Genomic DNA, 14,241 nt, shown 5'->3' with positions numbered 1-14,241 from the left:
AAGCCAGACTTATTTTTGTCCATGTTGAAATATAGCATAAGCCGATATAAGAGGCCTGAAACCCTTCAGGGAAAAGAAACAGAAGCTGTTTTGTATGCAACAATTATTTATCTACTTATCCATCTCACATTGGTTGGTTTATGAAATGACTTGCCTTGAGACATCTGTTGAAGTGTAACAGGAAGACTATTGTGTTTTTCTGAAACATTTATTTCTATTTAGGTAAAACTCCCTACTTCTGAAATTCAGCCACTACAGGGAGACTTTCACTGTTTTTCAAACAACATTTATTACGCAATTCTACAACAAATGGAAAAATATTTTCCTAGTTATAAACAAAACAAGAAAATAGGACAAAAATTTGAATTATATGGCACAATAATTTGTCCAGAGACACAGCATAAATGAATCTCATTCCACTGCAGGGCTTTAAGTCCATCAAAATCTCCCTGTTTTAGTCTTAGATACTGCAAATTTTCTGAGACTTCTCCTCCTAGTTCCTTAAGAGACAATAACGTTACCATGTAAAAATATTTGCTATTTGAATAGTAGGAACATTCCCTCACTGACAAGACAGTAGATGATTACTCTGCTGAGAGTGTTTGATCTGCACTGCTGGTATGAGCCAGCTGAAAAATTTTAAATTAGTGTTAGTTTGTTATAAAAAAAATATTCCTCCCACCCTACTACAAACAACTCTTTGATCATAATCTTCATAAATCATCAGCTAGAGACTAGGAACGGCAGAAGAGCAACTGCTTTGGACAGAGGACTATGAAGGGAGACACAACTACATCCTCAGTCTGCTCGGGGAGTCCAAAGCTAACGTGGCACATTCTGTTGGTGCTTTTGATGCCTGGGCCAACCTCTGCCCCTGTACTTCTAGGAAGGGCGGGAGGGGTGGGCGAGGGGGAGAAAAGATGGACTAGATCTTAACAGGTCCCTTCCAACCAACATTTCTGTGATTATAACAAAATAATTATCAGAAACAAAAGAAAACCCACAGCTAAAGCAGAAAAATCTAGTTAGGTATTAATAATTTCTGTTTATCCTCAGCTGTCTTTTACTGGGACAATAATTTTCCAGAAAAATACCTTAGCATAGTAATAAATGACTGAAATCACTCAGCCCCATCGGGCTAAGATCATTTTTTGACTGGAACAGTGTGGTACTGAAATCTTTGTTCAGATGAGATGACTGTAATGGATCTTTGATTAAGCTGCCCAATTTCCAGTTGGGTTATTCCCATTATCAGGACCAGTACTACCAGGCACATACACACACAGAGGGGGAAAAAAAACCCGCAAAACAATAAACAACACTACCCACAAGTGATCATAGATACCAAAATCCTTTCTATCCAAAGATCGTTTGCGAGATAAATGTTCTGAGCAAGACAAGTCACAAGGCAGCTGAGATTGCATAAAGTCTTAGAGGAGTAACAAGATACAAGAATCCGAAGGGCACAAATACAGTAGCCTCCTTCCAAGCTGAATGTACTGAATGTTTTTAAAAAGCAGTAATTACTATTAACAATTGTGTTGCGGTAATGCCTAGAGGCCTTATTCAGGTATCAGGAGATCAGTGCCAGGCAGTGTGAATACACATGCTAGGAGGCAGGCCCTGCTCTGGAGAGCTTACACACCAGGTTTTGAAAAATCGGGCTATGGAGATATTCTGGGGAAGAAGAAAACCATGGGGGAAGAGGAAAAGCTTGTAGAAAGAGTGAGCAAAATTTGCATGATGTCCAGAGAATTGTAACTTTTAACAACGCTCTAAGGTTTAACCTTGCCCCGCTCTGGGTATAGACCTGACTTACTCCAATAGATGTTGTCCACACCTTTCCCAAAGGCAGGTTTTAACCCTTTCACTTTATTTTTCTTCCTAGTGTTAATGACAACAAACTGTGTTTACAATGTTCTCAAATTGTTCAACTGATTTTTCTTCTGGGGGAAACTCGCTTTAAAATGTGGTTTCTATTTAAAGCCTTGTATAACACATTTTAGCCCAAAGCATTATTTAGTGGCTACATTCAAAACCACTTCAAAAATGTGTTTTTTATAACAGACATCTTAAGAGGTGACTACCCTAATGTTTGTTTGACCTTCCCCACACTTGTGCTGCACCACCCAACTCTTCTTTAAATAGAAAAAGTCTGTAGGTATAATACGCCTGATAGGAAGGGGGAAAATGTGTTTCAAGTGAGGTCATATATCACATCAATGGAATAAGACAGTGCAATTGCTCCAAATGTTGGAGCTGACCTACCCGCAATATCTGGAAAAACTATTGGAATTGTGCCAGGGTCACACGTATACTCATACAGCATGTTTACATTTTGTCTCTCCAAGCAACTACTTCATTTAAACACCCACAAGAACTTACGAAACAAGACTTACCAGCAAAAAGAAAACTGGGCAAAGCTGTGCTTCAACCCTCCCATAAAAAACCTGAAAGTTTAGGGTGGGAAGAGAAAGGAGAAATCCATTTCTCTGCTCCCTAGCTTCCTCCCCTTGAACAACCACCACCAGCTACTGCCAACCTGCTGTACTGCTGTACATTGGCTCCACAAGGCAAAACTTTGTGCTGCATGACTACACCCTTTCTTTCCCATCTTGCAGCCTAATTGTTCATATGCACAAACGAGCAGAGAATTCACACACACCAAAAAAAAAAAAAAAAATACTCTCAGCAGTAAAATGGGAAGTAATCATGCAGAGTCGAAGACACCTTTAACACATTGTTCAGCCACACACATACCAGACAACTATCAGGTGGAGAAGTCTGCCCAAGAGTGCAAGCAGGGAAGGGCTTGGGGAAAGCGAGATGTCTGCAAAGAGCTTTGTCACCAGGAAAGGAGACAGGGCTTAAATTCTTACCCAAGGCGGTGTTCTTGAATCTAACCTGTCCTCCAGCTTGTGGATCCGCCTGAAGTTAGTAAATCACAAGTGACCCCTTTGACAGTGAAAATTAAGAGCCTTCTGACTGCACCCCTTCTTTCCTCTCATCACCCTGGCTGCTACATAAAGAAACGAGGAGGTAGTCAGACTTTCTATTCCTTTTAGTATTTTAGGTGTCCATTTCAGGCAACTAACTCCAATTCCTGACAACTCTTGAGCTTCTTCATTATGCATTTGCAGGGCCAGCACAATTATTGACAAATTCACTTTTTTTTTTCACAAGGTTATCAAGACCAGCCACAAATTCTGCTGCTGCTAAACCAAGTTACCAGCACAGGCTCTGGAACCATTTGAAATTTAACAACCTAATCCCAAGAGCTGCAGAATCACAACATTCTGCACAAATTGATGAGATTCAGGCAACTTCTGGCAAAACTTCAACTCCCTTGTTGCAGATGCTGAAAACCCCTGTAACAGCACTAAGTAGGAAACCTGTATTTAATGCTACGTAAATAAAAAGCAGTTTTCCTTTCCACAAGCACACACCAGGATCCTCTGGCTAAGAAGCAATCATTCTCTCTACTCACCCTCTCCTTCCCCCGCACCATCCAAAAAAATATACAAACAGAACTACACCCACATCATCTCCTCCAGATATTCGGACAGATATGAGTGTGCCTAGTGTTTCCTAGGCACACAATTTAGCTTTCCAGCCTCAACCTTCTAATGCCAACAAAAACATGATAGATTACTTGCAGCAGTAAGTGTACTGGATGCATTTCTACAAAACACCACAGTGCAAAGAGGAGCAAGGGCTACTTTCAGAAACTGACGGAGAGTAGCATCTCTGTGTTTTCCTTCAAAACACATTCACTGCCTCTGCTGCACGTTCTAAGCCACCTCTTCTTCCTCCAGGACAATGAAAGAAAAGTCTCAGAAGCTCATAAAACCCAAGAAACAAGCCATTTAGGAGTCGCTCCTCTGAACACATCCTTGTTTTTCTAAGCAAAATCCATCACTCCACCATAAATCACAAGTCACCCTAACTAAGAAGAAAATAAACTCTGTTGATAACGTAGTCCCTTCCCAAAGGGCAAAGTTCTGCTTCAACTAATCCAAAGAAATCAGTGTTTGTTCCTAAACCTTCCCTTTCTGCACAGCAACGTAAAATGCTACCACAGTGGTATGTAAGGTCATCAGCTTCAAAGCAGCTTCAACTACTGTACTTGCAGAACCAAAAATGATGAAAGACACCATATGGCTTCTGTCATGGTAGATAAAGCTAATGGAGGCATACAATGAAAATTTCAATTTCTCCTCTCTTTGTTTAATCTTTCCCAGTGCAGTACCGACAATTCCCTGCAAGCCTTTCTTTTTCAGCTGTAAAGCACTACTTCCTCTTTGAATCATGTTTTTTCCTTTGGGAGATAAAACGTTTTACTTAACGATGTCCTACAGTTCAGCAAATATGATTAAAAATGTACAGAAAAAAGTAATTAGATAAACATCTGACACTATGATAAAGCCTATTACAGAAACTCAACTTAGACATTCTGATAGGCAGCTGAGTCAGAAGATAAAAGCCTATGGTCTCATGAGCACAGCACATCAAAAATGCAAGCATTAAGACTTACCAATTTCTTCTATTTCTTCCAGGAAATCATTATATTCACTTAGACTCGGAAAGTCATCCTCTCTTTTATTGTATCTTTGAGAGAAGAGAAATAAGTATTTATATTAAGATGCGATTTTAGTTCAACAAGGCTCTTGCTACAAGCGTACTAAGTATTGACCTAGTTTTATCAACAACGTGCTTTCTGGCTCCCACAACTGACCAATGTACAGAATCTTTACAAGGAGACAGAAGCGCTTGTTTGAAAGGAAAGGAGCCGGTCTGACATAAATCAGTGCTATCTTTGCCTACTGTTTGCTGATTCTTTTTTCCAGGGTTACAGGTAAACAGGAGCACAGAGGCTAGTACATACTAATTCCAAGCCAGCCCTTCACCATGAGAAACCTGTTAACAAAGGCAGAGACAACAGTAACACGCACAAGAAAAGCTTTTCTAGAACTACTGGAAAAGGGGAGTTGGCTTTGTGCCACCAACAGAAAGCATATGTCAGCAGCAAATTGAACATGCTACACAATTATCTTATTTCATATCAACAGACCATACCAGAACTCATTTATCCAGCTTTTGATAGCTGGAAAAAGTAAAAAGATGAAGGGACAACTGGCTAGAACATGGACAGCCTCTGAAAGTCAAGACACACATGCTTTCTTCCCAAGAAAATAGAAAGCTGAGATTCTGCCTGCTCCGCGGACCAAGATACGTGACACCCAGCAGTATAAAAATCTAATCACGAGAACTCGGGCCAAATTCCAATTTGGGGACATTTTTTCTCCCTATGAAAAATTAATCTGGCAAATCCAAGCGGGCCAAGCATTTTACAATGTTTCTGTTCTATCTACACTTCATTCCATGTTTCGTCAACTAAGTTGACTTCATTCCAGTTTGACTTTTGTTAACTTCAGTAGACTTTATAATCAAACATCAAAATTACTACTACTTTCCACATCAGCACCTAGGTATTCAACAACGCAATTTCCCCATGTCAGCAAAATCATATGATTCATTTAGTATTGTATTAAGTCTTAGATAAACGCTGCCAAGCTTACAATTTACCTGTATGTTCGTTTTTGCACACGCAACTTTCTCCAGGTTTGTTACATTCCATCAGACCCTCTTCTACCAACACATCAACTAGCTCACTTATTTTCCTTACAAAATGCTGTTTCTTGGCCACAAGGAGTGAGATGCAATTTTAGACCTCGTTTACCTCAATTCCAAGAGTGCTGAAATCTGCATGACAGACTAGTAACACAAGGCTTGTAAGGAAGTATTTCCACTAACAATTGCTGCGTGAAGTAGAAAACAATGTGAACATAACTTCTCTTTTGTCCATTTTCATTTTGAAGGGAACTGGCCTTCAACTCCCAGAACAGGTCCCCAGGGAACAAAGCAATCAAGGTCTTGTTTCTTGCCCCAGTCCCATGGTCACCCCCTCAGAGGGAAAGCAGCTGTAGTCCTCAGTATCTAATCATCTCCGTTTATAAGGCAAATCTTTGCCAAAGGAGGCTACATAGAAACACCCAACATTTTCTAATGCTAAGCAGGAATCCCTCAAGGCTAAATGGAGAATTCAGCCCTCAGTTGTTGCATAAAATCAGATTCTCTGAAATCCCTGCATGTTAAATGGAGTCAAGTTTTCTGGGTCGTCTCTTTTAAAAAAAAAAAAAAATTATCTCCTTTGTACTACTGGAGGGGTAAGTCAATTTTTTTAAAAATGGTGATCCATGAAATACATCCACCTTCTGTTCTTTTAACTGACGACACTCACATTTTCAGTACTTTCTTCCGAATTTCTACTTCCTTGTCAACAGCAGGATCCTCAAAGAGCTGTACCCTGAAGTTACTCTTCCGCAGGGGGGTATCACACTCCTGACAATTCCCAGCCCCTCTCACAAACAGCAGTTCCACACAGCTCTCGCATCTACAGGAGAAAGGAGGAGACACAAAGGCACATACATGTTAAACAGTAACTGAAACACAGGATTGTCCCCCTTTTGTTGTTTACACACACTGTAAGTACACAGCGCATCTCCCCTTGATTTCACTATTTCTTCAGCACCCAACAGTGGCAAGGAGGCAAGGGCTTTCCACCACTGCAGAAAGTAAACAATCTCAGCAGCCCAAATGTATTTATTCCCCCTGCCCAAACTCCCTGGCCTCTTTGCCGAGACTGAAAGTTAACCTAAACACAACGACGGGTTTTGTGTCAAGGGAAAGCTTATTTATTGACACCAAACTCATTTCACGTGGACCAGACTGCAATAACCTTATTTACTGTGAGCACTACTTTGCTGCACAAGAAGCCCCGTTTATTTTGCGTGATGCCACTCACAGCACAAGGTACTATTCAGCACAAGCAGGGATATAAATCTCGCCCACAGCCTTCCAAGCACCCACCAATCTTACCGTGAAGGAACAGCCATAATAATCCTGAGCTAAACTCCATCCCAATACAGTTAAAAACTGAAATACCATTTTAACCAGCAACCAGCATTACGCAGCTCTCCTGTGCCTTCTGTTAATACTTTTTAAATTGCGCATAAAATATACTTCACACAGAGGCTGCACAAAAATAAATCAAAGCTAACTTTCTGGTTTTATTTCTTTTGTCTTAATGACGATTTCAGATTTTAACAAGACGCTTGCTGACTAGTCAGTTGGTATTTAATAAAGGAAGAGCAGACAACGAGAAAGTCAATTTTTAAAAAAAGTACTTGGGTGCTAATAATGTGCAAATTTCTAGCAGAGGACACCACCTGCTGCAGTCATTTCCTACTGCTGGGGAGGCAAGGGGGTGTCTATTTATAGCTTGGCTATATTGAAGCCAAAACAGTTGTACATTAAGGGCTAAGCTGTATTGTACCTTCACAAACCCAGCACAAAAGCTAAACAAGTTAAGAGAAACAATACTGACATGGTTGCGAAGGATCTTAAACAAAACTTTCACCCTGGAGACCTATCCCCAACTAAACTGGTTCCAGTACTTACAGAGGCAGAGCTAGCTAGAGTCAACCAGTTTTACCCGGCTTCTGTTTTCGAGATTAGAAAGAGCAAAACAAGTGCAATTGTATCTCACAATTAAAAAAAAAAATCAGAGCAATTTTTTTTTTTCTTAACACAAGTAGAACTACAGTTCCAAAATGCATCTTGCACAGCAGCTGCCAACATTAAAGAGCAAACCTTGAATTTACTTGGAAGTTTTCCTGCTCCGGAATCCCTCTAATTGAAAACCAAGCACATTTAAACACAATTTATCTGGGAAGGGAAAGATCAAACCTTTTAGTACACTAGGCCTGAAATACAGAAGTTACTGGGACATCAACTCAAGAAGTATGCTTCTTTATGAAAATATTTTAAGTTGCTCCCACGGTTGCAGGAACACTAAATGCACGAGAGAAAGCAAGGCAGGGAAAGGGTTTTTCCTCCCTCCTCCAACCTGTCTGTGCATGCAACAGCCCCGTACATAAGGGCAGCTTCACCATCTCCTTCATTTTGGCAGCCCATGCTGTTTATATGTCTCTCTCAACACAGCAACCAAAACGCAGCAAAAAAATCCTGCCTCCTCTTTACTATTTTTAAGTTACAGAAAAGGGAGTGTAAGGCTACAGAACTTGGCAGGTGGATCCAAGTGCAGGTGTTCATATTGTTTTTCTTATCTTGGTATTGCCTAAGGACCAAGAGAACAGGGTCTCCATGTGCAAGATATTATGCACAGACAGTAGCACCTGAAACTACTTCACTTCCCCTCCTCTCCCCCTTCCCTAAATCAAAGACATTTCAAGTTTACACAGGACTTGACTATGGAAAAAATCCCTCCTTGGAAAAGCACTTCATACAAGTGCTTCAATGCCTTCCCAAACTGGAACCAGCATTTCTAAGGCTGGAAAACAGCTTTTCATACAAAAAGAGATGAGTCAACACCTCACTATGGGAATCCCACATCAGGTGATCAAGTTCTCACTCACGCACATCCACCCTTACATTCATTCACAGATAATTCCTTCTGAATTCAGAAGGGGTTATATAGGACAAGTCAAGGGCAGACCTGGACTCTGTCCAAATCCTGCCTCCTCTCCATCTCCAGACAGATGTAACATACACAGTTGGATCCCAAGCTTACTTCCTAGCAGGTCTGTCATTCTTGCCCCTACAAACTGCAGCCACTTTTCCAGCGATAGCAAACACATTTGGTCACACATTTCCACCTCATTCTTAAAGAGGGAAAAAGGCCATCCCCAAATGAGCTCCTTTTGGTTTAACAGCAGACCACTAAGCCAGAGTATATGCAAACATCAGCAAGGCAGATTTCAATAAAGGTGGATTTAATAAATCTTTATTTCAAGACATGAAATAATTTCAAAACCTGACTTGACGATTTTTTAAGAGATACAATTTCTTTGACTTCACCAACGATACCCAACCCATGCACCAGCCAGACACCTCACCACCACAGCTGGCATTACAGAGCTCCCTCATGGCACATAGACCACATCAATTCAGGTGATCCTTCCATTTCTGTGCAAGTCCAACTCTTCTCCATTTGCCTTAGTGTAAGGACAGTCTGACTGTGGAAGCAGGACATCATTCAGTGCATCTTTTATTGGCCAACACATCATACATGGCTTTCCCCAAATGAGCAAAGCATTGAAACACCTGCAAATCATGGCCAGTACAGGTGGCTACATGTTTTTTTAAATTAGGAGCCTTAACTCAGCTATTTTTAATATGCATATATGTATTATGTATGCATACATGCTACATATATAAACTAACGATGACAAATGTTCATGCTTAAAAATCAGGTCTGTATGTTTTTTCAAAACTGAGTAAGTCTAAAGACAACAGCTTCACATGAGGTCTAAACAAACACTCAGGGTGTGATATTGCCAATCCTCCTCTTCACACTAAGGTTGTAGGGCCTCTGTGATCTGTATTCTCTTTCACTCATTCACTAAAAGCTTTCATTACCTTTTCAATTTAAGTTTGTATCCTGAGAATAGGTAATTTGGATTAAGACATCAATAGAAAATGCCCAGGGAGCTACATGTGTGTGGACAACAGGGGAAGACCATTAGTAACGTCACCAACAAAAGCAATCACAGCACCTCCAGGAATAATAGTCTCCTTCCACACCAGGATAATAACTATCAGTACACTCATTTTCATTTCCATGGACACTGGTTTCATCTGTCATCTTCCCTTTCATCCCCATAAAATATTAAACAAATGGCTTAGTCTCTATGCAGTCTAGAACGACACCACATTTTTGAGGAAAGCAAATAATAAAGCATCTAGATGGTTTGGCACCATCAGTGCCCAAACAGCACTACATGTCTTCATGTCAGTGTTCAAGGACTTCAGGATTGTACTAAAAATGCTTTTGGTATATTGCAGAAAACAAGCAGAGGTTCCTCTCTGGAAAACTGTTAGATATTTATCAACTAAACTACATTTACTGGAACTGTTTGTTTTGGACAAAGTATCTTCAAAGGCTACAAGATTTGTACCCAATCTTGCATTCCCCACACATAGACATCATGAAGAGATGATGGCAGATAAGGAATCAAGCCTCTTGGACACTGAACGGATGAAAATGGCTCACAACATTAGCATAGCTTGATGGTGCTGCTTACTTTGCTAGCTTGGCTGGCAAGAGAGCAAACAGAATAAAGGAAGAGCTATTTTCACAAGCAGGAGTACAAGATATTCTTTCTTTTAAAAATTTAGATTCTGCTGAGCATAGCAAAAATTTGCAGGACTTCAGATATGCAGCCATTAATCACTTCAGAAGAAAAAAAAATCTTTATGGCTTTTGCTGTTGACTAGGAATATTACAGAACGAGTTACTACCCTTCTTTACAAAGGCTATTTTTAGTAGACTTACTTATTAAACAGTATCAAATATTTAGAATCTCTAAGCCCCTCTTTTTTAGCTTCTATAACCAAGATGTTTCAGTTATTTAAAGTAACACACAAAACAAATGGTACTCTCTACTACAGAAAAAACAGTTTAGATTAAAAAATAATAGAGCCTTCAATATATAGCCAAGACTTGAACCACAAGCAAACGGAATGGAAAGAATCAGCAAAAAAAAAGATGTGTTTTCACTTGTTCCTCAATTCTGATGTCAGAGGGAAATTTACTTACAGAAATGGAATGACTCTTGATTTATGGAGAGGGAACATTAAAAACCAATGGAAAACACACACGTGAGAAAGCTTACAGAAAAAAATCTAGATTTTTAAATCAAAGACGCTTCTAGAAACATTCACAGGCTTTTTGCTTAGCTTGGGTAAGACAAATTTGTGTTCTTGTACAGAGATTCTTGAACTGAGACAGCCCGATTTGGAGCAAGCAGCTGTCAAACCTGTTTATTTTGCAACCTTCACTACATTTAGCAAGTCCTTATAACCCACGGTGGTTTCTGCTGCATAGCCAAGTGTTCATCTCCTATTTGCAATTGGCCATTGCAGGTTTATTTTCTAGGCTGTTGGACTAATAGACACAGCCTAGAAGGCAGCTCTTCCTAGAGTCTGCAGCAATGAGGATCTCTGCAATCCAAAGCGCTCAGAGATCTGAGAAAAAGCAAATTTTTTTTCTCCATGTTACAGTTTAGGGATCAAAAGCTGAGGAAAGAGAAAGAAGCGTGACTGCAATGACACCATACACTTCTGAGAGCCTCAGAATAAAGGAGCTTATGAGATCAGTAGCTCCCAGATGAGAAAGGAGTTGGGGACAAAAGTCTTCTCCTTTTCACACCTCAGCTTCAGGAATTCAGAAATCCTTATTCAAATACTTGCAGAAGCAGCTGCCCATGTTTGCGCCATCTCTTCCCTGTCTGCCACATACAACAGGGAGTTGGGAGAAGATACCAATTACTCCTTTCCTCTTCCTCTGTTGAGATTCTGTGAAGTCCTACCAATGAGGATTTTCCCGTTCTCACCTTGTAAGGAGACAACTACAGAATGCTCTCAAAACTCCTGTTTGTCTGAAAACCCCACGATGGGTCCACCTTCAACTAGTAAACAGGTCTCACAAGCAGCCCACACACCATGCAGAGATTACAGCTCGTTGCGGCAATAGGACACATCTCAGGTTTCAGGCAGAAATCACAACTCTCAACAGATGAGAACTTTTGGTTTCTAAACACTGTTGATGAGCTATCTTCAGTTGTCTGCAGCTCCCCTCTGTTCAGCCCACAGCAACACGTGCTGCAAGACAAAAATCTCAGCAATTACTTTGCTGACATTTTTTTTTTTCTCAAAAGTATTGAGACTCCAAAGAGTTGATCTTAACCCCTTTTTTAAACAAGAAAGTAAAACAAAAAACAAACAAACTGACTCCAGTACTCTGCCTATATCTGTATTATGTCAATTCTCAGCATCATCTGCCAAGCTGCTGAGCATCCAATCCTTATTTCAGACTCCTTATCTCTTTTGGGAAAAGGATGCACGCACACACTTTTGTTTCATTTTTGTTCTGTCAGGTAAGTTCTGCTCCATATTGCAGAAAGGAGGCGGCTAAATGAGCCCAGACATCTCAAAAATTTAGGAGACACTCAGCCACAGTTAACCCTATTTTCCAAACACTCATATACATATTCTGACATACAGACCAGTTCATCTCAACTAAGCTCACCAGAAACAAAGCAGACCAGGTAGCGGTTGAACTACAGCCTTGAATGACTGGCATTTTAAGCAAAAAAGACATACTGACTCAATAATAAACAGAAACATTTCAACCACCCATTGTGTTTCAACATCCATTACAAAACCATTTTAAGTGGCTTGGACCTGACAAGAGAGTTTGCAGCAAGCTGAAACTTAATACACATTTATCCAGTACAGATGAGCCTTTTGTCTCTTCCTAGGAAAAAAAAAAAATAGCTAAGACCCTTCTATGGTATTAACTCTGGATAGTATAGATAAAATATTTCTGTAGTTATTTAAATAAAAGTGGTTCTTTATGAGATATTGCTGCCTAGTCAATTAAGCACACAATCATAAAACCCACGTCTTACAGCACAATTATGTCAATTTGGTCAAACAACAGGCCAATATTTGACAGGCCAATTCTTGACACCTCAAGAGCAGCTGTGTGGCATTGAGAAATAAGTGTTTTCACAATGACTAGGCATACCAAAATTGACTGAGAATTTACCCAGTGTACCAGAACAACTACTTCAAACCCATTACAGTCTACTGGGCAAACACATGCACTAAATTAATAATTCAACTATGTCAATAACCCTGTTATTATGCTTTATTCTCTTTGAATAAGAACCTTTGCAAGTTTTCAGGGTTCTCAACAAACACCAAATTGGGTAGCGATCAAGATTAGCAACTGCCCACAGCACACCTGAACTTAAGACACAATTATGACATTTTCCATGTCTGCCTAAAATGCGGAAACGGCACTTTTTTTAGGCATGATCCAGCTCAACATTGCCCATTGTCTCACAAGACAAACATACTTACCGTTAACAAGTTTAAGATCTCACCCTAAACTCCATACAAGACACATTGCTTCCTTCTCCTTCCACATCCATTTACCCCAGAGCTGACAGGTCTTACTAACTCAAGTATTTTAAGCATTCATTTACTCAGTCTTATGAAACACCTGCATATGCCAGAAATCACACTGGAAAAAACTAAAACACAGACAACAGAAAATAAATGCTTTGAGGACCCAAAATAGTCATGACAAATATTTTACTTGATCTAAAACAAGATTTCTATTTCTGTTCTGTAATTTCAACGCATTTTACAGTACAACAGCATGTGGAAGCAAGACGAGGAAATGCGGCTATACAGTAAAAGGGAAAAAAAAATTAAAAGGTGTTTGTGGCATGATGGGATATCCTGACCACATTACCGAGGGCTTGTCACAAGACACTCCCATATTTCATGTCTAATCTCTGAAGTAAGATCAAGTTGATAAGACACATATCTGTAAGAGAACCAGACGTATGACCAATGTTTTCTGTAAAGCCAATGGTGGGTTGGGGTCTCAATGGGAAATGTGCAAGTGTTCAAAACCATCTCAAAAATCAAAACCTTTATCGATCTCTTGCAAACGTACCTGTTGAATGATCTGCATATGTTGGCTCATCTCTCCCAGCTTTGCGAGGAACCAAGCCAAATTTCTGCCAAGAGCATAGGCTTGTATTTCACTCAAAGCATAAAAAGTACACAGTCCAGTTTCCTTAAGCTATTCAAATACAGAGAGACAGTGTGGGTGTATGTATACGCACTTAAAGACAACTTTAAAAAAAACCAGTCTGTTGGAGCAATAGCTGCTTCATCCATGTTCTGGATATCTCCGAGAACACTGTCAGTGCTCAAAAACCAATGTGTAGTGAAAAGTTGTCCTCTCTACCATTAACTTTGCTTGGTTTGAGAAGACTGAAAGAACAATCTACCATGACAAAATGCTACATGGGAGTACCTGCATAAATCCTGGTTTATGATACGAGAAAAATCAACTGTTTCCTTTGATGTAATTTGTCAGAAATAAGTGACCAAACTCAAGGGTTAGGACACCAAGTCCCATTGTCATGAGTAGCAAAAGTCCTAATGACCTTGACTTTATATATGCAGCCTAGGAACGCCAAAATTGTATTTCTCCATGTTAAATCGGCACCAATGCCAAAGAAGCTGCTGTAATCTGCCTTCACACTGCTGTACGCTGTCCTCTCCCACAAGCCA

At 40.0% G+C, this 14,241-nt stretch overlaps 1 protein-coding gene across 2 annotated transcripts in view; it reads right to left on the bottom strand.

The window, feature by feature from the left end:
* The window catches only part of MNAT1 (MNAT1 component of CDK activating kinase), a 126,501-nt gene that overhangs the window by 83,154 nt on the left and 29,106 nt on the right, over positions 1 to 14,241 (bottom strand). For both annotated transcript variants that reach the window (XM_075753333.1, XM_075753334.1), the window contains exons 2-3: positions 6,302 to 6,454; positions 4,535 to 4,608 (exon numbers count right to left, since the gene is read on the bottom strand). In XM_075753333.1, coding sequence (XP_075609448.1) covers positions 4,535 to 4,608; positions 6,302 to 6,454 — 227 coding nt within the window. The remainder of the gene's footprint in view (positions 1 to 4,534; positions 4,609 to 6,301; positions 6,455 to 14,241) is intronic.

This window comes from Balearica regulorum, chromosome 5 (assembly GCF_011004875.1).
Source record: "Balearica regulorum gibbericeps isolate bBalReg1 chromosome 5, bBalReg1.pri, whole genome shotgun sequence".
NCBI classification, from domain to species: domain Eukaryota; kingdom Metazoa; phylum Chordata; class Aves; order Gruiformes; family Gruidae; genus Balearica; species Balearica regulorum.
This window is presented reverse-complemented; position numbering and strand designations above follow the sequence as displayed.